This window comes from Triturus cristatus, chromosome 11 (assembly GCF_964204655.1).
Source record: "Triturus cristatus chromosome 11, aTriCri1.1, whole genome shotgun sequence".
NCBI lineage: Eukaryota > Metazoa > Chordata > Amphibia > Caudata > Salamandridae > Triturus > Triturus cristatus.
The window spans coordinates 385,504,762-385,532,266 of record NC_140594.1 but is presented as its reverse complement, the minus strand read 5'-3'; the positions used below and the strand labels follow the sequence as shown (position 1 = coordinate 385,532,266).

Below are 27,505 nucleotides of genomic sequence, written 5' to 3'. Positions count from 1 at the left end.
GAGTGGTTAGGTACATCCGCAGCCAACCCAATATCCAGGGCACCAAAGGAATTCTTACTTTTGACCTGCGCTATTTCTATCCAACTATCCATCATGGTACATACAATGCCCAGACTGATGGGTGGGAAAGGGTTTTTAGACGTCCACATGGCCCATTCAGTCAGGATTTCCTCTTACCCTTGTACAACCGATTTGGACCTTTGAGTATTATGGAGGGGGTGGATTGACTGGTTGATAACAACATGGGTTTTGATAGTGAAAGAAACAAGGGGTATGGAAGCATTAGCAGGGTGGAGCAAGCATTTTGTAGAGGTAACTCGGGGGGTTTGAAGGGACTGGGAGTGAACGACTAAGCATTGCACCTTCTATATCACCTGTGCTATATAGAAAACTAGATTTTCCTCTTTTACCTCCCGCTTCCTCTGAATGCTCCCAAGGCAGAAATCTACCTCGCATAAAGTCAGCCGATTTAGTGTTAGCCCCCTATGTTAGAGAGGCCCAGCGTGACATGGTCATTCACACACGCTCGGAACCAAGCCCCCGCGAGATAGGGTCCCTACTTCCTGGCAAGAATGACAATTTGATTAACCCCCAGGTTTTGTCTTCGCACCATTTGCTTGTTGATAGTGTTCTCCAACAGCTTACTCTGGTCTCCTGGAACATAGCTGGTCTTAGGAGTAAAATCTCTATAGATGAATGGTCCGCATGGGTGGAAAACTATGACATTCTGGTTTTTCAGGAGACATGGACAGTGGACCCGGGTTATCTATCTGGCTACCTTAATTTCCATAAAGCAGCTATCAGAGGGACCAAGGGTAGACCCTCAGGAGGTCTTAGTATCTGGGTCAGGCAAACCATCAAGTGTAGACCCACAGAATTGGTCATAGACAGCCCAGATCTCTTAATTTTATTGTTGCACCTCCAGGGCAGCCCCGATATCATGATTATTAATGTTTATAATAGAGGTCAGCCAGGAGGGCGGGGCTCCAACACTTTCTTTCATCTTGATGGGTTTCTGGAATCAGTCAACCTCGATACTAATGTAATAATATTGGGGGATCTTAATTGCTGTTTTGAGCCTCTGATTGTTAATGGGGAAACACTTATGACTGATGTGGATGTCTTATGGAACATTCCCTCCCTTGATCTTCCTCCTGTCAAGAAGTGGACTGAGTCCGCTATTCAGTGGACGAGTCTGTGCCTGGGGCGTGGCTTTAGGGCGGCAAATGGACGGACTGACTCCGATAAAATGGGTCGGGATACATTTGACGATGGTCTTCGTCATAGCAGAATTGATTATGCCCTCATTAAAGTGGAGTTTTGGTCCACCCTAAGAGATATGGTGATTCTGGACCGCCCTGAGAGTGACCATAATCCCCTGGTTCTATGCCTTTTGCCTTGTATTGCCCACAGAAGTGTCGAGCAATCTGAGATAGCCACCGCTGATGCCCTTCTTACTAATAATCTACGTAGAGTGCGTTGGGATAGGGTCGCAATTGATACTGGAGCACTAGAGGAGATCAGTACAAAAGTTTCATGTGCCCTGAAAGGCCTGCGTTCCCTTTCATCCCAAGTAGCCATCAATAGGGAGATCACAAAAATTCACGAGGTCTTATTTTTGGGCCTAAAAACGTATTTCTCTAAACCCACCAAAGTAAAAAAACTAATTCAACTAAAGCGCAATCATTGGTACAATAAAACGTGCCGTGAGACTTATGGTAAATTGAAATCTGCCATTAAAACCAAGATCATGGGTGACATTCAAATAGCTAGGCGCAATTACCTCAAAGCCAAAACTCTGGCCAAACAACCCTGGGATAACAACCACTGGCTAGAGCTCTTGGCTGCCAGCAAACTTAAAAACCTGACTAAGTTCTGGCATATTGTACAGTGGGGTAATTCACCGAATGCACAGGTCCCCACTAACCACGTTCTTCCGGAACTATGGGTGGAGCATTTTGAGTCCCAGTTTTCAGGTTTTAACCTAATTGATGAAACTACCCCTCACAATTTCTGTGATATGACCAACACGCAGAATCTTACATTTGATTGTAGAGAGGTCGAAGCAGCATTAAACCAGATACCCTGTGGAAAGGCCCCGGGTATGGATTGTGTCCCAGCGGACCTTTTCAAATACGATCGAGGAAACTGGGTACCATATATTGCTTTCCTGGCTACTGCCATAGCTAAGGGGCTGCTATCCCCGAATCTTGGAAAGGTGCAGAGATACTGCCCATATTTAAGAATATAGGGAACTATCGCCCGATCAGTCTGATCGACTCGATCCAAAAAATCATCGCCAGGATGGTATTAGCTAAAATTCAGATTTGGATCGAGCAGGAGGAGATTTTATCCCCCCTACAGGCTGGATTTAGATCCTGTATCACTACCATCGATCAGGTTTTTAGGTTTCAATTGAACGTGTGGAAAACGGTCTACCTAGGCGGTGGCACCTTGTATGCCACTTTTGTTGATCTTAGGTCAGCTTTTGACCTAGTCCCTAGGTCCAAGTTATGGGGGGTCCTAGGTAGGTTAGGGATGCCCCCAGATCTTTTGAACATTGTGATTAGGTTGCACGATGCAAACTTTGCTCGGGTACGATGGGGGAATCAAGGGCAGGTCACAGATAGATTTGCAGTAACACGGGGTGTTAGGCAAGGGTGCGTCTTAGCGCCTACCCTGTTTTTGTTATTCATTAACAGGGTTGTGCAGTATTTTTCAACCATTTCAACAGACGCCCCTTCCCTAGGTGGTATTAAGTTTCCATTAATTATGTTTGCGGATGACACCCTTTTATTATCGCAGACACAGATGGGTCTACAGGCGGCCCTGAATAAGTTCGACGACTTCTGTCTTGAAAACGAAGCTTATGGTTTTCAATAAGGGAAGACGTATGGCAGGCCATGTTATGATGAATAATGAGAAGCTGGAACAAACTAATGTTATGACCTATTTGGGGATCGTCCTAGAAAGTAAATTGAGTTGGAAGCCCCAAATTGATATCTTATCACTAAAGTTTGCCCAGCTATCCGGGTGCTTGGTAAAAGAGCTGAGACTGTCTCAGACCAAAAGGATAGGCCCAGCAATGAAGATTTATAACTCCAGGATTAGTTCGGCGATTCTTTATGGCGCGGACCTCTGGGGGTTTGCGGACCTTTCTTCTTTGGTTAAAGTCCAAAATAAATTTCTGAAGAACCTCACTGGTCTTCCTAGCTCAAGCCCCGTGAAACCATTACTATTGGATCTTGGGTGTCATTCAATAGAAGATTTTGCCCGGTTTAAACCAGTGGCTCTATGGAGAAGAATCTGGACCACCCCGGAATTAGCCCCATATGCTAAGGCTATCCTGGATGTCCGTTCCATCTTGGGATTCGGGAAACCTAGCATGGTTCAAACAAGTTAGATTGCTCCTGGAGTCCATGGGCTTGGGAACCTTGTGGTCTGACCCTGCTGACAATCCCTTCCCCTCTAAAAAACTATTTAAAAGCTTATATTGGTCTCATATACAGCAGAAACATTTTAGTCAAACCTCGGCTACCTCTTTGACCGGCATGTTCTTGGTGTGTAAAAGTGACCCTTTATTAGAAGAATATTGGGATACTATCTGCAAGTCCAGCGACAGGAAACTCTATCACCAGCTAAGGGTCGGCTCCCTACCCATTAGATCATTTACTAAAAACTGGAAGGGGGAGGAGACCGAATCCTGTCACTGGTGTATCGATCGCAGAGAAACGATTGGACATATATTCTTTGAATGCCCAGCCTACGCCGCTCCCCGGGCGAAATGGCTTAAACCCATTTGCCGTAATATGGGCATTAGAGTGGGGTCAGTGGCCTTAAGATTACTGAGATATGACACAAGTGAACCCACTGTAATTGCTGTGGCCAAATTCTTAGGCTGGGTGTGGATTATTAGAGCAAGGTTATAATGGTAACTATGTGTCGTGTTTTTATCTAGTTTTTATCATTATTGTATTGATTTTATTTTTTTTATTTATAACTATGGAGTTTTAATGTTTGGTTTTAAATAGGAAAGTATTTTTATCATTTTTAGAATTTTTGTTCTGATTTTTTGTATGTCTCTTTCTAAATGTCTTTCATGATGAATTCAATCGAAATAAAGACTTATTGACTTGACTTGACTTGACTTGAGTACAGTTCCTTACTAATTGATAATGATTATTTGGAAAAGATTAAAATCAACTCATAGCCACTTCTTTAAAACACATGCAAAACTTTAGCATTTGTAAGAGCCTGTGCAAGAGCATTGTGCCTTAGGAGCGCCAGGGCATTGCCCCTCTGCGTGTCAGCCATCGCACGGACGCATGTAAAAAATATATATGTCGGTTTTTTTGCAGTTTTAAAGTGAATGTGTTATGGCTTGGCTGTGACTTCTGTAACCGCGACGCCCGATGACGTACTGTGGGGTGGCTGGTCGAAGCATAATTATTGGCAGCCCCACCCTGCCCATTGCAATGATTACAGTGAAATGAAGCACTCATGTCAGTTTGTCCGTATTGTTTCCCACGGCCAACCTGAGATACGTACTTCAGCTCTTCTCCATGTATGCTGTAGGAGTGAGCGGAGGGAACAGAGACACAGCCTTCTGGTTTCAGGAGCGTCGTGTCTGCCTGCCCTGTCCAACCCGAGTGATGCTGTCATGCTAATACAAACAACACTAAACAACATGAAAGCTGCATCAGTATTGGTTTAGTTGGTGGGCAACACACGTCTACGGGACCACAGTCCGACACCGTGCATTCAGACGGCCAGGCAGCAGTGGAGCATGACGCCAGATCCTTGGCACTCTGCTCTCCCTGAGTATCACTAGGAGGCCAAGACCTGACTAAGTAATTATTAGGGGGCCTCACCCCATATAGCTGCTCCTGAAGCTATGTCCCTGACCGAACTGGAAACATAGTTGCTGTGCTCTCCCCGAACTGCAGCTCCAACTCTCGGACAGCATGCCACCATAAGAATGAAAGCGGAAAACCGATCCAGTGGCCGAACCGTCTAGCGCTCGACCTGCCCGGGACCCCATAACTACAGGAGATTTTACATGGCCTGCGCTGACGGTTGCAGAGCACTCCTCACATTCTGTCTTATTCAGCCTTGAGGAAGACTGCTGTGACATCAGAGACTGTGTCAGTGAGTGAGTAGGATCGCCCATAGCGCTCAATACAAACAACCTTCGAGATCAGAAAAAGTGTGCAATATAGGAAAATGCTCTTGCACCAGATTGATGCTGTTAAGTAGCTGTTAAAGAGCAACAAGACGAACGGAACGAAGCCACCAACACTACACCCACCACCGGTAACGCCATCCAGCCTACCATCACCGCCTGTACCCCTGTCACCAAAGAAGACACCACTAAGACCATGATCAGCATACACTCAGGAGCCCCCACCGACCCCTGCCTGCTGCACATCTTCCACAGACCCGCCTTCTCTATAGCACCCGAACTACGATGTACTATCAACTGCTCCATCGAAACAGGCACATTCCCCAATTACTGGAAACTCGCAGAAGTCAAGCCCCTCCTCAAGAAGCCCTCCGCAGACCCGACGGACCTCAAGAACAGACCCATCTCTCTCATACCTTTCACTGCCAAAGTCACAGAGAAGATCGTCAACAACCAGCTTACAAACTTCATAGAATCCAACTCGATCCTCAACACTTCCTAATCCGGATTCCGCAGCAACACCAGTACCGAGACTGTCCTCCTACCGGCCACAGATGACATCCGCACCCTCCTCAACCAAGGCCACACGACTGCCCTCATCCTACTAGACCTCTCAGCAGCCTTCAACACGTCTCCCACTGCACACTAACCGCCAGAATCCCGAAGCCGGCATACAGGGAACTGCCCTAGACTGAATCTGCTTCTTCCTGACCAGCCAAACTCAAAGAATCAGACTCCCGCCCTTCCTCTCTGAACCCACAGAGATCAGCTGCAGAATACCCGAAGGATCCTCACTCAGCCCCACGCTCTTCAACATCTACATGGCCCCCCTCGCTACCATCGTCAGAAAACACAGACTCAGCATAGTATCCTACGCCGATGACACCCAGCTCATCCTCTCCCTCACCAAGCAACCCGACATCACCAGACACACTTTCCAGGAAGGAATGAAAGACATTGCATCCTGGATGATCAGCAGCTGCCTAAAGTTAATCTCAGAGAAAACAAAAGTCCTCGTCCTTGGATCCACCCCCTAAGCAAGGGACAACACCTGGTGGCTCACCGCCCTTGGCAACCCTCCCACACCCACGTACCACACCCGCAACCTCAGAATCATACTCGACTCCTCCCTTACCATGAACCGACAGGTCAACGCTGTATCATCCACGTGCTTCAATACCCTCCACATCCTCCGCAAGACCTTCAAATGGATCCCCCAAATCCAGAAAGACAGTCACCGACACACTCATAACCAGCAGACTGGACTAAGGGAATGCCCTCTACCCCAGAATCAACAAATCTCTACTCCTCAAACTCCAGACCAACCAGAACGCCACAGCCAGACTTGTCCTCAGCATCCTGCGACAAGAACACATCACCCAGCACTCACGAGACCTCCACTGGCTCCCTGTCGAAAACTGAGTGACCTTCAAGCTGCTCACTCATGCCTACAAATCCCTCCACAACACCGGACTCCAATACCTCAACGAAAGAATCTCCTGCTACGCACTCAAGAGAAACCTCCAATCCACCGACCCTGGCCGAAATCCCTTGCATCCGCAGAGCCAGAACGGGAGGAAGAGTCTTCTCTCCTATATCACATCAAAGACCTGGAATGAACTCCCCATCAGCCTCACTCTAACCCCCACACTGCAAGAATTCAGGAAGAGCCTCAAGACCTGGCTCTTCGCATGAGACGGAACGGCTCGAATTCCTCCCTCCTCACCAGTGCGTTGAAACCCTCATGGGTGAGTGGTGTGGTTCACAAATCCCTGATTGATTGAACAGCATAGCGTTATATTGCCATCGTGCTCCACGCGGTGTGGTTTGAGTACAGCTACCTTCACATGCTTGTCTTCGGGACTGCATCATAGAACAGAGTCTGGTGGTTTATGAGGCAATCAGTGGTGTGTGCATGGGCGTCCGAGAAATTTTTCCAGTGGGGGGGCTAACCTGGCAAATGAAGGGTCGTGGCTAATGTTAATCAATAGGGGCGGGGCTAAAATGGCAGACAATCAGGATGGGGTAATGCTCAGGCCAAGCTGAGAAAAACAAGCATTGGCATAGCCAATAGGTCTCGCCTTTGGCACCTTATAAGTATTTAGTTCTGCAGCAGGTCCCAAAGGCGAGAACTATTGGCTATGCCAATGCTTGTTATATCTGGGCATGTTGAGAGGCTAGGGGACTGGGTCTTGATGCTGGGTTGGGAGCACAGCAATGACCTACTCAATTTGAATGCGTAGGTAATACAACCGGAGGGGTGAAATGAAAGGTTCACTACCAGGAATAACCGGAAGGTAGAAAGTTAGGCTGGTTAGAAAGGTAAGGAGGGGTAGAGGCAGGCATGGTGGTGAGGGGAGAAACAGATGCATGCTAGGAGAGCGCTGTGAGGGAGGGAGGCAAAAGGGGAAGAGGCACTGAAAAGTGGGTCGGGTAAAGACCGTAGTGAGGCAAACAGAAGGGTAGCGAGGGGTGAAGGGTAGACAAAGAAGTGAGGTGTAGAAGAAAAAGATTCAGGAGCAGAGACAGGTAAATCAAAGCTGGAGAGGGGAGAATAATGCAGTCGTAGAACATGAGAGGGCCAGGTAGAGAGATTGAGAGGTGTGTCAGAGACAGGTAGAGACAGCTGAGGAAGAGGGAATAATAAAGACTGAGGTAGACAGGTGAGGTAGAGGGGTGCGTTGATATAAAGGAAGTGCAGAGATGTGTCAGAGCGATGTTACTGAAGAGGAAAAGAAGTAGAGGTATTGAGAAAGGAGTAAGGTACTAAAAGAAGTAAGGGGGTGAACAGAGGTAGAACGAGTGGAAGGGGAGAGAACACGTAGAAGATGAATGGCAGGGTAAAGTGAGCGATAAGTGAGTGTGAGGAGTGGGATACAGAGGGATATGTGGCTGTGAGCGCAATGTGCGGGGTACAGAGGGATATGTTGTGACAGTGAGCGCGACGTGTGGGGTACAGAGGGATATAAGGCAGTGAGCACGGAGAGTAAGGTACAGGGGTCTATGAGGCATTGAAACACAGGGTCGGGACATCCTGCCAGACATGATAGGGTGCATACTGGCAGATAGATATGTTATTGACACGAGTCTGTGTACGTTTTAGTGGGATCTGAAATCCGGGCAATGCTGCAACCTCAATTTTTGACTTGGGAGGATAATGCATCGACTCCCCCCAGGAACTTCCTTCAGAAGACCCCTTGCTCTCAGGCTACACAGTGTTAAAAGGCGGTCTTGGTGTCCAGACCTAACCACTCGTGCTTGTGGCGCGCAGCTCAAAATGGCCATTGTCACTCTGTGATAATCAGCCACAGACAGAATGACAATGGGCGGGAGGGGCTGCGAGGAGGAGTGCGAGGCGCCCCATCAGGGAGTTGAGGCCTCTGGCAGGGAACACCTCTGCTCCCTGCAGGGCACGTAATTACAGACAAAAAGTAAAAGCATGAGCGGCCGCAGGGGAGGAGGGGGGCAAGCGACCCGCCTTGCCCCCGCGGACGCCCATGGGTGTGTGCGTTCTTAATATGCTTAATTGGTGTGTATGTTTGCTTGTAAGTTTGTGTGAATGTGATTGTTTGTGTGTGTGTCTTCGGAGGTCGGTACCAGTCGGGGTGTGCCCTGTGGGAGAGTTTGCATCTGCATCGCTTGAGTGTATGTCTAAAGACAAAGGGCTTGACTCCGGTATCTTGCAGGGCCCAAAGTGTCCCATCACATCAGGCTAGCTTTACCTCCCAGCGGTTTTGCATTCATGTGATTATGTGAGAGTCTCACTGTACTTGTTCGTCACGTCCCTTTGCTATCTAGGGCATAGCCGCAGCCAATACTTGTGTCTAAGTGATCAGCACCGGCCTTGAAGTAACGCGATCCTTTTCCAGACCTGTTTGTTAGCATGTAACAAGAGCCAACTGGAGCATTTGCCACTGTGCACAAGTATGGCGAGGTGAGGCAGCTTCTGCAAGTCCCATTTCAGAGAGACAAGCTCTTCCACCTGCTGCTGCATGGAATCAGTGTGTGCACAATCAGGCAGCGTTTGACCACGTGATCAACAAAAACAGTTAACGTTGTTTTTTTGGTTTAATGTGCATTGTTATTCAGTCAATTCATTTTTGGTCCTATTTACTGCAATGAATGCCTGGCTGGTTTGAAACAAAAAAACAATGTTACACCCTGTGGCGCTACTGCATAAAGGTGTACTGGGCACAAGACAGATGTTTTTCCATCCCTATGCTGTCACATGACAGATAGAAACCTGTAAGTGAGCAGCGGGTACCAGCATGCGCTGCTGCTTCTGTTCACATTACTTGTTTACCGTAAGGAGCAGTCTTCAACTTTTTTTACATTTAATTGGCAGTGAAGGCTTTCTCTTTCACGGCTATAAAGAAAATTTCAGCCCTGCCAACCACAATCTCCACCTCAGAGAGATTGATGCAGTTTTAGGGGTGGCAGACACAGAGGCATTGCATTCACGGCATTTGCAAATATGTGTTGGCGGCTCTTCAATCCACATCTGCTACCTTCCCCTTCCAATCTCATCTCTGTTCTGTGCAGAGGCTCATGATGTGCATGTCTCCTTTACTTTCATTCCTGTAGCTCTTCTTCATTCTCTTCATGACCCCTGGGCATTGTCTTGCACCGGCCTACATTGCCACTTGATGAGTGGTATAGGGATTCATAGGGAATTAAATATTGGGCTCGGCGGAAGCACAACAGCATGGTGAGTGCACTAATGAAAAAGAGATTCTTACACTGGGTGCTGAATGCTCAGCCTCGCTCCATCACATAAAGATCACATTTACCCTATATGATATGACATGCTTTATGTCTTAGATGTGTGGAACATGGTAGCACAAAAGGTTGTGTCAATAACCAGGGAGGTGAACTATGGTCATACAGAATAAGCATCTATCTACGTCATTATCATATGAAATCTCTTTAATGAAGTCATAACTACACTTTGACAATTGTCTTATTAACCTTCATGCTTTCTCAAATTTGCTTGAAATTGCACCATTTGCCCACTCTTTTTTCAAATATTTCTTCGCTCGCCATAGGGCCCTCATCAGAAAATTTTACACGCACCACTTTCAAATGTCACCAGCCGCCACTGAGACTGTGATGGTCAATTCTGTCAAACACTGAAGACAGATGTAGTAGAATAAAGAGGCAAGTGGTATCCATTTTGGTTTTGCATCCCTGTCTAGAGCTAGATTCATTTGGGCACAGTAGTTGGTTTTCCTTTAAATGCTTTTTCGGTTGGAGAGCAACCCATTTCTCAAAGAGTGTACTCATCCAGGACAGGTTAGTAACAGTCCTGTTGTTACATAAGTCGTTTGGGTCTGTTTGCATTTTTTGTTTTGTAGAGACGCGATATGACCCTTTTTAGGATCCCAGGCAAAATAAGCTGAAATAAACAAGGAGTTAATAAATTGACATCATAATCCCGAGAAGTTCTCATCATTCTTTTTTGAAAATGTGCAATGGTATTACATTGTCACACAGAAGAAAGAAGGCTTGGTGCTTTGATAATGAGTGTCAAAGATGCTTCTCTGATTAGAGAGAATGATTTCTCTTGCTTTGTTTTCAATGGAGTAAGGGCATCAACCGAAAAGATGCGTTTGGTAACGGAATCTGTGAAAGATGATGTTTTTCTTTCAAGAAGAAGTCCAAATACTTATTGTAGGTAATGTAGTGCTGAGGTTTAAGTAGAAGGCTGGTGTGATGAACTTCATTTGTCCCATTTGAACAGTTAATTTTATCGTACATCAAGTGCACTTTGGCAGCCAAGACTTCATGATTGTAGATGATGCTGGCCTTCTTAAATCAATACGGCGAAGTATGGGACCTTTGAGAACGCCAGAGCCTTTTTCTAGTTCATGAATTTCCTTTCGGTTGAGGAAGAATTACAGATAGATCTGGAGTGATTGATTTTCTTGAATAAAGCTTTCATGTTAGTCTCACCTAATAATGCAGAGTAGCAGCTGTCAAACAATGCTTTCACATCTGGAGAGAAGTGTAATTGTTTTAAAATGTTGGTTGTAGTCCATGAGCAATCCAATACAGTATTATGTGTCAGCTCTGTTGTAAATGACTTTTGATGTGACTGGTTGTCGATAGCGTAATGGTGGTGAGGAGGGGGTTGGGACAGCAGGCATGACGATTGTCAAAAGCATCAAGTGATGGTCCTGCCAGTTTAAATCTAGTAGAGATTAACACTGGAAGGGTATGTGTCATTAATAATTCAAATCAGACAGTGCCCTTGAAGGTTAACTTTCAGCTGATGCCAATTCTCTTGGTCCAATACTGCTCAGCTGGGGTCTTTTGCATTGCTTCTCAATTTGGTCACACATTCTGAAGAACAGAGAGCTCCTGCCGCAGTGGAAAGAGGTAAACCTGGTAAACACTTTTCATGCCTCAACCTGTGGTGTGGCATGTACCCTTCTCTTACAGGGAATCCTTATAAATAGTCATCAGCAATGATTTGTCCTGCTCACAAGTGGGATCAAGGAGCACTTGGAAAAATATATATATACATATTGGAAAAAGGCAGTAGCCGAAACATGTCATGTTATTTATGGGTTGAATGAATTAAAAACTCTGCCAATTTAAAGACCCCTGTGAGTGCTTTTCCCGATTGAGAAAGAGAAGAAGGAATGAGCGCTCATATATATATATATATATATATATGTATATGTATGTATATATATATATATATATATATATATATATATATATATATGTATATGTATATATATGCATTCTAAGACGAAAGAACTTCAACACCTGTTTATTGCTTCAGGTCACTCTGGACTGGACCTCTTTTCACCTAAAAAGTGCTATTTTGTGAAGATATATGAACCCACAGGAAGCACTGACATAGACAAATATTATTGGGTTCCGAATGGAAGCTGCAGTTTAAACAGTTTTTAAATTCCGTACTTTCTCATAATTATTACATGCTCAGGGTAATTCAGTAGTCAAATACCAATATAGGGTTCAAAGTATTTTGCATCCTTTTTCGCGATATGCACGCTAATTAACCCCTTCAAAGTCCGAGTTTTATTATTTAATACGGTGCGGCATTTAGTCCATAACTGCAGCCCAAACCTCGAGTGATACATCGTCACTTCTTATCAAGCTAAGATATTTAAACATACAAAACAGCTATTATAAACAGTCTCTGCAGCCTTTCAATATGATTATTGGAAAGTGGGTTATTAGTAGTGGTAAATATATATCTACCCCTAGCCATAAGACCACTAACACAATATAGGGCTCAATATAGGTCATAGAAAATTATTTCCATGCTCAACCCTCGTTATCCTGGCTGCGAGCAGACAAGCTTAACTTCAAAGACAGGTATATAAAGAATTTAAAAATACCAACTCAGTAAATAATTAAGACACCACACACATTAAAAATGCGACACCAATTTATAAAAATAGGAAATATCTTTATCTTTAAATTGACATCAAAACGGAAAACATCCAATGTAGGGAACCGGAGATATGAATGTTTAAAGATTTAGCACTATATAGCACATAGAAACATATAGCGCATATTGGGACATTTGATCGTGCTGAGCCAGGAAAAAGTCAAAGTTTCAGGCCGACCGCGATGGAGCCTGGCGCAACTACCTCTTGCGATAGGTCTCAGTCAAAGTTTTTACCTTCGAACTTAGAAACTTGTCTGGAGCTTTCCTTCCCGGGGTCCCTCGAAGCTCTCAGCCAGTCTGGATTCAGTGAGGGTTCGCCGTCTTGCCTTGCGACGAGCTCCTGGTCAAACTTAAGGAAGTCAGACCTCCGGAGCTTTCCAGCGGGAGGAACCATGGATACAGGCAGGCTTGTGGTTGGAGGTGGGCGGCTTGACTCTCGCAGTTGGTCCCGGTCAACTCTCCTACGTTCGAACGTATACATTTTTACGGAGCTTTTTCTTGCGGGGTCCCTCGATACTCTTCACCAGGCCGGATTTGGTGAGGGTGTGCAGGCTTGGGTTTCAGGCAACTCCTAATCAGACTCGGAAAGTCAGACCTCTGGAGCTTTTCAGTGGGACGAACCTGGACGGCAGGCCGGCTCGCGTTTGAGGGTCACCGGCTTGACTGGCCAGGTTGAGTCGGTCCACTTGTGGAGGTTTTTTACAAAGTTGCTCCAAACTTCTGGAACTTCTTCCTGAAGTTCCTTTGAGGGTCCCAAAGTGTCCAAAACTTACTCCAAGGGTGGGGAATCTCCAAGATGGTTTTCGAAAGTTTGGGACTTCAATTCCCACAACCCACTTGGACAAAACCCTTACAAATCCAAAGGTAGTACTCCAGGCTGGGGATTCTTGGTGGTGATGGTTCAGGTGAGCTCTGTTAACCTGTAGCTTGCAGGGAATCCACTCTTTAGTCCTTTTGAAGCAGGTTTGATCCACAGGGCCGTAGTTACAGATTGTGCAGCAGGCACAGTCAGTCAGAGTGAAGGGCCAGGTTGATGCAAATCAAACTTCCAGCATGGACCCTTCTTCTTCATTAAGTTTCAAGCAGCAGATCTTAGAGGCTCTACCCCTCAAAGATACTTTTTATAATTATTTTTATTGAACAAGAAAAAGAAAACAGTTCAAGTCAGGTACACATCATATATTACACCAGCCTTTAAAATACGGGTTACAGCATACAGAGGGCACTGCAGAGTGCATCCCAGTAGGTTTATCCGTCCCTTGCACATCAACATCCCCCCCCCACGGAGTCAGTTGTACAGCCGCACCATCCTCCCTTCAGTCCCTTATTAGTCTTGACCTCGATATTTTTCCCAAGGGCTCCATATTATATCCCACTTCTTAGGGCAACCTCTGCTCTCATACACCACCCGTTCGGCAAGGCGCCACCAATCCATATCCGCCATCCAATCCAACAATTTGGGAGGCATACAGGCACCCCAGAGCCTCGCAATGTTCCGCTTTGCCGCTGCAGCAGCCAACATTAGCCAGGTTTTTGTGTGAGCTAGCCATCTATCCTCGCCCGTGACGCCTAACAACAGCCATCGGGCCTCCGGTTGAATATGTATGACCAGCACCCCTGTCATCACACCTGCCACCCTGAACCAGTATCGCTGTATCACAGGACATTCCCATAAAATGTGGGAAAATGTGCCGGGTGAGCCGCATCCCCTCACGCATTGATCTGCATCCGCATGCCCGATTCTATGCAAAAATGTACGGGAGTAGTATGTCGGTATACATTCGTAACTGGATTAATTGGAACTTGGCCCGTATTGCTATCTCCCTGGGGCCCTGCAGTGCCTCCTGCCAGTCATCGTCCTTCAACAGGCCAAAGTCAGATTCCCACTGCGCCCTGAGTGTTTCAAGGGGATCAGGCAAGTTGTTCATTATTTTCTTATATGTACAGGAGATTGCTTTGTCGGGCATTGGATCTAATAACAATCGGTCTTCCAGTGGGGCATACTCAGGCAAAGCCTCCCCCCTCCTTGACATGGCAACCGAGCGCGTGCTTCAATTGGACGTTTCGATATTGCTCCGTCTCTACCAATTGATAGTCTTTTTTGTAATTCACTAAATGTGAGCATCCGACACCCCTCCCATATATCCCCCAGGGTATCTATGCCTATGCTGCTCCACTTACGGAAACCTTTGAGCTTTCCTACCTCACTCAGCCCGTCACTGTGCCACAATGGGGTTTGTTGGGTTAATCGGCCTTTCCACCCAAGCGCCTTAGTGGCTGCATGCAACGCCCACACCGCTGCCTGGGTGTGCGCAGGGAGCCCCCCCTCCTTCTCTCTTACGGTATAGTGCCACCGGGTATCCATTTGGTCCCAGCGCACCTCTATCCGCTCTATATGCAGGCTCAGTCTGTGGCGCAAAAACCCAGCCGTTAACATTGATAAGCTGGGATGCTAGGTAATATTTTCGGACGTCTGGTATGGCGAGCCCACCCTCATATACACCCCTTTGAAGCTTGTGGAGCGCTATGCGTGGCGCCCCAGAGCAGAGTCCACAACTCCCCATCTATTGTTCGAAAAAAGGTGTTGGCCAATCTGTGTGGCGTGTTTTGTATCACATATAATAGGCGGGGAAGGCCATCATCTTAAATAAAATGTCTCTTCCCATAAGAGTGAGGGGAAGCCAACGCCAGTGGGCGAGGTCCTCATGGAGTCGTAGCAACTGTGCCTGAGTATTCATCCGCAGGAACTCCTCCGAGGACTGCGAGATCCATATACCCGGATATTTTAATTGATCCTGCTGCTTTAACGCCGCACAGTCAGAAGTGAGTGGAGGGAGTGCTCAACCCTCAAAGATACTTATTCCAAGTTCCCTGGGTCAAGCAGGAGGGCACTCCTGTCCAATGAGATGCAGGGCAACACCTCAGGGTATGACCATATCCTCCAAAGTGTGGCACCATAGACTGCCAGAGAGCACCATTTCTCTAAAATTCGACATGGTTGATTTTCCAACAGAGAGAAGAGTTGGCTAAACACACCTCCGGGATGGTTAATCTCTGTATTATCTGCTCTTTCCTTCCTTAATCCTACCATCTGTCTGGGTTCAGAGAGTAGAGGTGCAAATTAAACTAGCCTCTCCTGCCAGTCTTCTCCTTCTATTTGGCTGGGGATGTGTAATGGGAAAAATGACTTGGGCCATATTTCCAACACCAGGGCTTATAAAACATATTTCATAAGGACCCTGCCTATATCTACAGGACCCAACACCCCTAGGATACCAAGGGGAGACTTTAGGTTTTCTGAATATGTAAAGATATTGCACATCCTCCCTCCACAGTTCTCCTAGCACAAGAGTCGATTTTGTGAAACACTTTACCACAATGTGGTGAGTAGAATGTGCAATTTCACTAAACCCAAGGCATATAAAACTAATTTTTTAAGGGTCCTCCTTATAAATGAATACACAAAATAAGCTGCTCCAAGTTACAGTGACCGAAACTTGGTAAATGTTAAGTTAAAATGTGCTGGCATCTCACAAAAAGTGAAGGACTTTCCTCACACACCACCTGGTGTCATGCTTCATCATCGGCAGTCCTCGCTCTCTAAAAACTTGGTTTGGTAGAGAGCGGGCCTACACCTGGAGACAGGGAGGCACTTCTAAAACTAAGTGGGGGCCTGTGAGTGTGAGTGAATTTTATAGAAATCAGTGTAACCAAAATACATTTATTCAGAAAGGTAATTATATGATATTAAAAATACAAGAATATTTGACCCCTATTCAAAGTTTCTCTGGGATCTGAGTTCAGGAAATGAGTTCAGGCCGTGCCTTATGCCTGATCCCCCTGCTCCGAGCACAGGTCACACTGTGCTCTTAGTGCTCCAGCCCCGACATGCTCTGGGAACAGAATGTGGCCTTCCGCAATGCTTCGCAGCCAATACCACACGAGGCAAAGCTTCTGGCCCTGCCCTTCATTGCTAGCTGGTAGACGTAGTGTCCCGTGTTTTTCATTCAAGTGCTATCAGGGAAGTTCATGGTGTACCTAATCTTTGATAAACCCAGCACTGAAGGAAAAGTGTTACAGGTAAGTAACTTTCCTTCCTAATGGATACCTTCCACACTTCCTTGCCTGAGCATCCCCAAGGCACCAAGACAGGATTCTGATTTTTTAATTCAGCAGTAGCCCTTTTCATTGCCAGGGCTTCACCGTGTATCAGTGAGACTCCACTGCTGACAAAATTACCACCAATATAAATATATCATACAGCGCCAAGGATACTTCAATTCTTTTCTGTGGTTAAGTGATGCAGAACGAGAGTTGTCGAGTTTTCATCTTTTTGTTACTTTGACATAAAAAATGTACAAAGTACTTTTTATGACAATGTCTGTGGCGATGTCCACAGTTAACAGTGTCAAATACCAGTAACCGACATCCACAGCAAATGCCTTAGCTGTCTGGTTAGCGCTCATGATGCTTCAATGTGTTATCATTGTGATTTCATGCAGCCTTAAGTGCTAAGAGATATGGAAGAACAAATTATATTTGGATACTACCAAATCCAAATTGAGATACTATCACAAGGGATGCAGCAAAGTTCACAACACAGTGCAGACTGTGCACAACAGACTCGCTGCATAGAGTGACAGCTTTGCTGATGGAGATTCATAGTCGCTCCTGGCTGAGATCAACTGGCTTCTTGGGGGATGTCCAGGCATCCCTTATGGGCCTGACCTTCAACGGCACTCGTCTATTCAGCGACAATGCAGATTCAGCATTTGATCGCTTCAAAGACAGCAGGGCCACTGCCCAATCAGGACTTTTCATGGTCCCACACCAGCCTCATTCTGCCTTCTGCTCCTTCCATGGATGTGGTATGTGCCACCAGTCCATTTCCACTCAGCCACCATGGCCAACAGACTCCCATTCCTTTTGTGGACTCTGACGCAGCTCCCGCAAGCCTTCTGCCCAGTGCACCACTACGCTGGCAGCTGCAACCTCCAAACCTCTTTAACATAGCCTTGGAACACCACAAGGAACACGTTGGCGGCAGTATCCAGAACCACCTTCCCTCCTGGCAGTCTATAACTTCAGACAAGTGAGTGTTCCAAATTGTTTGGTGGGGTTATGCCCTTTCATTCAGGGATACCCGGCCAGCCATGCTACCATTCTTGGATCAGCTGGCAGAGTATCATCTCTTTCTGTTGCATCAGGAATTACAGGCTCTTCTGGCCAAAGGGGTCATTGAGAGGGTTCAGACATCAGAAATAGGTCATGAGTGTTTATCCCGCTACTTTTTGGTGCCAAAGAAGGACGGAGGCCTCCGCTCTATTCTAGATCTGCTCGCTCTCAACTACTTCCTGAATAAAGAGAAATTCAAGATGTTCATGTTTGTTCAGGTCCTGTCTGCACTGGATCCAGGAGACTGGAAGGTAGCGGTGGACTTGCAGGATGCTTATATCCACATACCTGGCCTGCCAGTCCACAGACATTACCTACAGTTCACAGTAGGCACGAGTATTTACTGTGCTCCCCTTTTGCCTTACCAGCACCCCTCAAGTGGTGTTTACAAAAGTGATAACAGTGTCGCAGCCCATCTGCAGATATCAGGGATTCCAGTCTTCCGCTACCTTGACGACTAGCTATTGAAGGCTCTGCAGCGGGACCTGAAGTCCCAGTGGGCACAACATCCGGGGAGTCTCTCCTACCTGGTCCAGGAGGCCTGCAGTGGTGGTTAACAAACAGTGTCATTAGGTCGAGCTTGGGCAGCGCATACGCTACTCTGCGAGGCATGCTGTATTCAGGTATGGACTTTAAGCTCCGCCCCCTCTCCGCCCATTATTTTTCATTGGCTTGTGTCATTATCCACTGTAAACTGTGGTTTTTAATTGGTCAATGGGATAAGTAGTCCCTCCTTGTCTTATTTTGTAACCTCCCATGAGGATACCCCGTTACTGGGTTGTTACTCTGTAGGCTTTAATTACAGCCTCTGAGTACTATTTTCTCAAATAGCTTTGTCCTGCCTGCTATTGCAACCCGGACAATCTCTCTCCTATACCTTTTGTTTTAATCTTTATATTTGCAATGCGATAGGTCCGGGATTTGCGAGAGTTTAAGCTATTGGCATTGTAAATGACAACGCCTTTTTATTTATCTATTTTAAAAACAACACATAAATAAAAGGCATTGTCATTTACAATGCCAATAGCTCAGACTCTCGTAAATGTGAGACCCATTGTTTTGTAAATGCTTGATTTTTTTTAGTAATACCAGTGCTTTCTAATCCTGCCTGTAGGCCAGGCGCGCAACACCCATTGGACTCACAGGGCTTCAGCCCCCCCCCCCCCCCCCGTCGTGTGTGGCAGCCCGGGATGAGACACCTTCCCGGGCAAAAAAGCAGCCACACCCGAGCACTTCACAGGTCTTTAAAAGACCATTTGCATGTTAATGAGGCCTCGCTGTTGTTTCACCCCTTCTAAGAGCCCCTGCAGCTCCACTCTGCCTATTGCTTAAAGTTCAGCCCCCCCCGAAATTTTTGCTCAGCCCCCCCCGAAATTTGGCTCTCGTTGCGCCTCTGCTGTAGGCCGTTTATGGGTATAGACTGCGTCTCCCTACTTTATTATCAACTAGAGGGTGGACACGGAAACGCTGCGCCAGCGTGTCTTTCAGTATGACTGCAGTTTATCATGGCCGCCAGCGTGAGCCCCTGTCCTGCCATCTTGCCAGTGACTTCTCACTAATTCACTTTTCTGTCCCGCAGGAGCTACGCCCGTACTGCTGCGCGACCCTGTGGCGCGCCTCGGAGATCCCAGTTGCTGGTACCTTGGTTATGATGAGCGACAACGAGGCGGTGGCGGTGCGCCGGAGAATGGTCATCGACGCCGAGGCCGTGACGTCATGCCGACGACGGGCTGCGGCCAGAGGAAGGGTCTTTGAGGGCGAGGTTCTGGCTCCTGTCCAGGGAAGTGCCACCGAGGGGCATGGTGGCGATGACGACAGCACCGAGGCAAAGACTGGCGCAGTTAACAGGAGCAACGAGGCGAGCGAGTGAACAGCACAGCCATCCACCCTGGCGCGTGCCTCCAAGGCAGATGCCAAGCGTCAGAGAGCAGCCGGGACTTTAAAGCCGCTATTTGTGGGAGAAAATACATTTGTATTCACTTCATAAACAAGGGACACAATGCGATCTTCGTGTATCCTTTGGATTTATCCAGACTTTTCTTGTTGAAGAAGTATCGTTTTATAACAACTTTAGGTGATTTCTCTTCGGATGGGATTGTTAATGCTGTATCTACCCCTGGCATGGAGGGTATGGATCGCACTGTGCCTCGGTGTGTGTTTACATTTTTGAAAATGTTGTTTTATTAAATATTGTATGCCTTGCATTGGAAGTGCTGTGTTATGTGATTTACAGAGAATAACACCTGGTTGGAGTTGGCGCTAACTAATTCCAGGGCCAAAAGTTGCACACATTTGCGTACAGCTTGTAAAGAAAGGGTATCTTTCTGACTCTCTGGTTACTTCCTCTTTCTTGTGAAAGTATGAATGATGCGCTGTGGAAGCGGTGCCCAGGTGAAGCGGTGGCCAGAGTGGGCCACTGGAGGGAGTAAAACGAATTTGTCACCTCGCAATTGTTAGCAGAGTTTACTATCCACACACTGGGATGTGGATTTGTGGAAGTCCATGAGGTGGGGTGTCACAGGGGTGTGCAGGTTTTGATCCTGCTAAGGTCGAAGAGAGTCTATGGTTTCTCCACCCCATGTGCTGACAAACTCAAAAGCCCTTCTTAATTTCTGGCCAAGTATTTGGTGTAAGGCATACCTGTGTAGCTCACAGTGATAACTAAAGACATCATACAGACCCACTTCCATGTCCACAAAAGGTTGCTTTAGTAAAGAGGTATGATAAGGCTCACAACACTTCCTTAGCCCAATTACATTACAGGCTACACACCAAACTAATACATGTGAATACCTATACCTCTACACCTCTCCTGCCCCGAAGAAACAATGGACCCACCTCATTTTGCTTTATGTCATTCGCCATTTTCCAGGCATTCTTACGTTTCCCAAAACTGTTGGCACCCTGACAGGCCAACTGACTACTTTCTTTCTACTGACCTACAGGTCATGTCTAAACTTGGGCCTTTCGGTCTCTGGTAAGCTTGACCAGACCCAGGACCAGGATGGGATACCTTATTTCAATGACCCCTGAGAAGATGCTTGGCCTCCTAAGCAATGTATCTTAAACTGAAAAAATGTTCATGTAGTTTTTCTCAACCTTGCGATTTTCTGATTCATATGCCTTTTGCAACAGTAAAATATAAGCACATTTAAAAGTTCCTCAAATTCCCCTATCTCATCCTGGGCCCAGAAATCAGCATCCTCACATATTCTTAACAAAAGGAGGCGAGCCTGTGGATTACCATGGGATGTACTCCTGGCAGCACGCACCTCAGCCTTTTGGTCTCAATGCTGCCCTTTGGATTTTAACAAAGATCTACGCTCTGCCTTTCTGATTCAGCTGAAGGTTCACTGTTAACCGGATCCATGTAGCTGTTTCATCCTAGTGGCCTCAAGGGAGGGTGCATAATCTGCATTGTTCCTAACACCGGAGACCTTATACAGGCTTGAAGCCTCATTAAACTATTCAAAATCTATTCCAGTCCCCTGCAGAAGGATTCAGGTCATGGGGGTGTTCCTTGGCTCCAGCTTGGCAAATCCCTTTCTTCTCTAAGGGATGTATTATGGCCATCAACCAGGCACTGGTCCATTTCTTGACCATTAACATCATGAAAGCCTAGTGCTTCCAGAGACATCCGCAACTCAAGTGTCTTGCATACGAGTAGGACTTAAATCCAAGATCAACATACGTTCTGCACAACTCCTTTTGGCATAGCACGGCAACCACCAGTGGGAAGAAGAGTTGAAGCACATACAACCCACATATCCTTGGTTTTGACCATGGAATCATTTTCCCACTCTTTTGATAGGATGCCCCTTCTGATTGCCCAGTCCACAGCTCATGCTCACCACTACTCCTCTGTGTACAAGCTGAGGAGACATTGAAGGAAACTCACCAGCAGTGTCTTGTAGAACAAATCAGATGTGTCCCCACACATAAACGTGTTAGACAACAATCATCTTAATATTGAAGATTTTTCTTCCAGTGCTTAGATCTCGAATGGTGATGGTCCACACTGACAACAACACAGCCCTCTTTCACTTGTGAGCACCATTACCTATAGCTCTTCCAACTTGTTGTACCTCTGTGGAAGTGGGCACTTCTTCACAGCATGTTCCTGTGAGTGTCCCACTTTGAAAGGATCAAACGCTCTAAGTAGGCATCTAAAGGTTACAAAGGTGGGAAATTATCCTGAAAGTGCTCAAGCTCACCTTCATGGCTTGGGGTCTACCTCCGAAATACACCTTTGGAACCCTTCACAATATCTGGTGTGAGCAGTTTGCTTCTTACATGGCAAGGGGACCTTGTTCCCTGGAGGACGTAATGATGATGGCCTGGATGGGGACATTCCTGTGTGCCAATTCTGATTCTGTAGATTCCAATGGTTCTCCAGAATATTAGGAAGAACCAGGGATGTTCAGTAATCCTGGTGGTTCCAGGCCATTGATAGGCTGGATATCTGGTCCTGCCAACCTCTTGCAATTAAACCATGTATGCCTCCCACAAAATAGAGTCTCCTGTCCATTAGGGTGAGAGAGTGCGTGACCCCTTCCTACCACTGCCCAACTTCAGCACATATTTCTTCAAAAGCTACACCTTCAACTGCTTGCTCTATCAACAGAAACCTGTGAGTTCTAGTGGCTCTCAGGAAATCCTTCACTTGAACTCAGGATAATAGATGTTTGCGGTTCTGGCACTTGGCATAATGAAGAACATCAACCCGCTTACGGGTTTAATTTACAGTCATGTCTTTTTTGCACCACCAGGCTTATACTATGGTACGGATGAGGTATTCACCTGCTGCAGTGTAAGACATACCTAAGCCTTAAGACCCTCCCTGGGAAGGTCTGGAGAATCCTTCTAAACGGCCACTGGTGCTAAAGGGACACCTTGTGGGCCTAATACAATTACTTCCTCCCATGTAGCCATCCATTGCCCCAAGGGTCCTTAATCCACATCTCAACAGATTGATCCACACTTTTTTTGAGCCAACAGCATCCTGTGAGCTAAAATTCTTTTTCTGGAAAAGGTCTAGCTAGGGAGCCATAACATTAGCCATGCGCATAAGCAGGTTACGAGCCCTTTGTGCCTAAGAGCCCTTCACAGTATTGAAAGGGTGCAGGTTTGTTCTCTTGACACACCCTTTCTTCATCCCAACAGTGCCACTACATTATCCAGAGTCCTATGGGGCTATTTGCTAGTATGACGAGCAGTGTGCGACCTACTCCGTATTTGTATTTAAAGCTCATTCGAGCGACTTTGGGCTGACGAGCCTTGGTTCCGCACCTGCGCGCCGTGAGAGGTACTATACCTTTAATATTTTGGCAGTCTACTTGGCACCCCACATACTTACCTGCTCCCTGCTGACGAGAGGCAATTACCTCGAAACACGTGTCCAGGGATGGCATTATTTTTTACACTCGTGACATAGGCGTACTCACCGCTGCCACTACATTATCCAGAGTCCTATGGGGCTATTTGCTAGTATGACGAGCAGTGTGCGACCTACTCCGTATGTGATGTTGAAGTTCCACCTGAATTTCTGGCTTTCTTCACATATTCCTATGCAATTTCAGATGAGGAGTGCCTAGCACATTTATTTGGAAACAACAAAAACTTGCAATGGTCAGACCAACTCTTCGTGATCTTTGGGGTGATAATGTTGGGAAAGAGCTGCTTAAACAACAATTTTGAAAAGGACAGCGTCATGCATCACATATTACTAAGCTATGCATTGAGTCATTCATTGAGTGTCATAAAACTCTGCTAAGGATAAGGTGGAGTTCAAGGCCATATGCTAAGCAGCTAGATGGGCTACCCTGTAAGCATTCCATAGGCATTATAACATAGAGGCTACCTTTCTCAGTGCAAACTCTTGCTTCTTGGGGGATCAGAATTCTCCACAATAGGAATTAAAGCCAAAATAATAAAACGTATCCTGTACTTTCACAGACCATAGAAAATAACTTCCTATTCCGGATGGACCCATTAGTCCTTTGGCCTACCACATTAAAGGTTACAGTAAAAGAAATACTGTACCCTCATGGCCAGTTACATTTAAACAGTGCATATCTTGCAGTGGCTGCCTTCTTGTGCTCTAAAAAGAACACTTCTAAATTTGAAGTAGTCATTACGACAGCTTAGTAAGTACGATTACAACATTAACGACAGGCCTTTGGTTGCCCTCTGATGGTGTTATAAACTCTATGCATCCCTAGTCAAGTATAGTTGCTAAAATTGTAAATCGCTTTAGTTAGTGCAGTGAGGTGAATGATACTGCTACCAAATAATGGGTTAATTAACTCTACAAATGGGTGTCTCCAGGTTTTGTTAATTGTATATGTGTGCTAAACTACTGTAGTTGGAACATTGAGAGAAGTTTGGTGCATTGGGGAGAGTTAGGGCACTGGAGAAAGTTTGGGAGCAGGAAGGGTGGAACAGGTCATTCTGCCACACCTGCATTTTCCTGCTGGCCTGCAGGCTCGGGACGCTTTCTTAGTACCAACCATGCCTCCCGGCTCCATTCTACTGAAAGCCTCCTGGGTTGTGGGGCTGCTTTGAACACTTTTTCTGAGGCCTATTTTGGTTTCCAGACCGGCCATGATTGCAGGGAATGGTTGGAGCACCATTGGAGATAGGTGGGGGTACATGGAAGGGTTGGTGCAACTAGGGAGAATTGGAGTACAGGGAAGGGTTGAAGCATCAGAGAACGCTCTGGTACTTGTGAGATTTGAGGTACAGGGAAGGGCTGGGGCAAAAGGGAGTGCTGTGGGGCATTAGGCAAAGGTAAGGGTTGAAGAACCAGAAAGGATTGAGTCGTCAAAGAGGGTTGAATAACTGGGGCGCTTGGGGCAAAAGCCAATTTAGGGACTCAACGGATAGAACAAATGCCCACAGCAAGGCTAGATGCCTCAAAATAAAAACCTGCATGTAGATACTCTGGTAGAGCCACAGGCATGAGGAAAGATAATACATTCTCTTGGCTAAAGTCTGCAGGTTGTCAGATAGCAAACAACAATAGAGAATCGCACTACCTGACAAAACGTGTTTGCAAGGTAAAAGAAGATTAGGCTGAGCTCCAAGAATACCCAACGGAAGAATAAGAAGAGGGCGAGGAGGTGCACATCACCTCACTTATGTGCAACAGGACTTTGTAGCAACAGTCGCTAACAAAGTACTAAATCATAATTAGAGAAGTGGAAGTAGTGAAATGAGTCTGCAACGCGGAAAAAGTAAACGTGGAACCCAACAGGGACTGAGGTGAAGACTATGGTTACAAGCTACCAAAACAAGAACCTGCTTACATGCCAGCCCAGAGGATCAGCTGACAAATGTAAACATATCCACTTCAAATCCATCATTAGTGCCTTTATCTTAGACGACTTTAGAACACTGTCCTTCTGAGGCCTATTTTGGTTTCCAGACCGGCTATGATTGCAGGGAATGGTTGGAGCACCAGAGAGAGTGGCACCATTGGAGATAGGTGGGGGTACATGGAAGGGTTGGTGCAACTAGGGAGAATTGGAGTACAGGGAAGGGTTGAAGCATCAGAGAACGCTCTGGTACTTGTGAGATTTGAGGTACAGGGAAGGGCTGGGGCAAAAGGGAGAGCTGGGGGCATTAGGCAAAGGTAAGGGTTGAAGAACCAGAAAGGATTGAGCCGTCAAAGAGGGTTGAATAACTGGGGCGCTTGGGGCAAAAGCCAATTTAGGGACTCAACGGATAGAAGTAGGTACACGGAAGGGTGGGGCATTTAGGGCAGCTGTGAAGCTGGGAAGATGAAAGGGGGCAGGAGAAAGGTGGCATGCTTGGTACAGTGTACACACATGACCAAGTGAATTACCCTGCTAGGTGTTGGGTAGAAAAAGGATTGGCGGGATCGGAAGACTGAGATTTCGAGGACTGGAGATGGTTGCCGTGGGGAGAGCAGGAAGAAAGGCTGCCTGGGGGTAGCTGAGCTTCCAGTCACCATGCCGGACACAGGCTCACTCAGGGGAGCTCTCTGTCTCTCTCTCTGCTTACTTGTGCTTCAACGAGTCCTTCTGATCCCAGCACATGCTCCCACCAACACCCCCAGCCCAACCCCCGTATGCTGCCTCACTGAATACATGGTGTGAGGTGGCCCGGCTGGGGGTGTTGCACACTACGCCGCACTGAGTCCCCCTCGGGAGGGCTGAGCTAGCACTCGGCTGGGCTCGGCGTCCCGTGGCGGCCCTCTAATCCCGGCACATCCCGGGCCCCCTCTCTCCTTGTTTCGGTGATTACAGCCCAGGCTTCTCTCTGCAGTCAGGGATTAGCCGTCCTTTCTTGCTACTATAAACAAGGCTTGGTGCCAGCAGCCCAGAGAGGTGGGACCCTGCAAACTGTGTTCGAGAAAGAGAGATTGGAGGCCTGTAATTACTTCTAATTAAATTTGTTTCCAGCTCAGATGAGCAGGAGCTTTTCCTGGAGGAGGTCGGGTGGGGGAAGGGAGGCTTTTTGTAGATTCTGCCTGCTTTCTGCTCATGCAATCTGCAGTGTAATATTACTGTGAGTTTTCTGCAAAAAGGATTGTGAAAGTGTGAACGCAGCATGCCTCCACCCCGGGCGCGCAGCCTGTGGCATGAACTACATCCCAGTGTTGTCATGGTTTCGGTGATGCAGCAGCACCGGGGTTAATAGTGTGATGATACCTCTAATCCAGCGGAAGGAGAAAAGGTCATGTTACAATGACGAGAATGCAACAGCAGAGCACATCACGACGTCACAAATCCAGCTGCGGATTGGTTCATTCAGCTCCTCAACTAGGACTAGGGTAGGCTAGGCGTCCCGTCGCATCCCTCTAATCCCAGCACATCCTGGGTCCCCTCTCCTTTTTTTGGCCCATGTACAGGAGCATCGCAGGTGCATGGACAATGGAGTCTAAAGAAATTCAAGTTACATGGCATCCCCTAGCCCAGGAATAGTGTCTCCTGAACCAGTGCTTTACATGGGCCAGTACTGTCTGGTACGGAGGACCATCACTTTTTTATTTTGAGAGGGAGAGTACGGGCACTTCTCAAGAGAAATGCTATACTTTTAATTGGAGAGTACCAGCACTTCTCAGAAACAAGCAGGTACTCTGGTATAGAGTACCTACACTTAAATATACTTTCTGCTGCAGAGGGCACCCCAATAAGACAGTGCTGTCGAGGTTGCCCATAAAAGAATGCATTGGTTGCTGGGAGAGTCCGCATTAAGGAATTGACTGGATTCAGCAGGGGAGGCACTAACATAGCAGGTGGTGCTGTGGTTGCCTGGTTTGGGGAGTACATTGGCTGCTACAGAGGGTGCCCTTCTATAGGAATACAGAGTTTGCGGTGTCGAAGATTGCTCAGAGGTTGCCGCACAGGGGGAGAAAGCAAAGGGTGTGATAGGAGCACCCTTCTGCTGCCTGGTGTGTTCGAACACTAACTTGGACGCACCCAGATACTGGGGCTAGTGACTCTTCACCTAGTGCATTTTCTAAACAAGCTATTCCCTCTTATTGAAGGTGGGTATTGCAATTGTTCCTTACCCTTCTGTCAAGGGTCATATCTGCTGAGATCAATTTAGGAATCAATTTGGAGATGTTCATTACAAATCATATTTAGTGACATGCATCCTGGAAATGCTTTCCTCATGCTCCTCATGTTTCTAAGTAATTGCCACTCTCACTGGAACTCTCCCAGTCCCAGTCCCCGACAGTTACATTTTTCCCC

General features: G+C 46.7%; 1 protein-coding gene across 1 annotated transcript in view; it reads left to right on the top strand.

Moving 5' to 3' along the window:
• FAM178B (family with sequence similarity 178 member B) overlaps positions 1-19,986 on the top strand; it is a 64,191-nt gene extending 44,205 nt beyond the window's left edge. Inside the window, exon 2 of the mRNA XM_085634518.1 lies at positions 19,363-19,986. Coding sequence (XP_085490644.1) covers positions 19,363-19,653 — 291 coding nt within the window. The 3' untranslated portion in view covers positions 19,654-19,986. The remainder of the gene's footprint in view (positions 1-19,362) is intronic.
• The last annotated feature ends 7,519 nt before the right edge of the window (positions 19,987-27,505 follow it).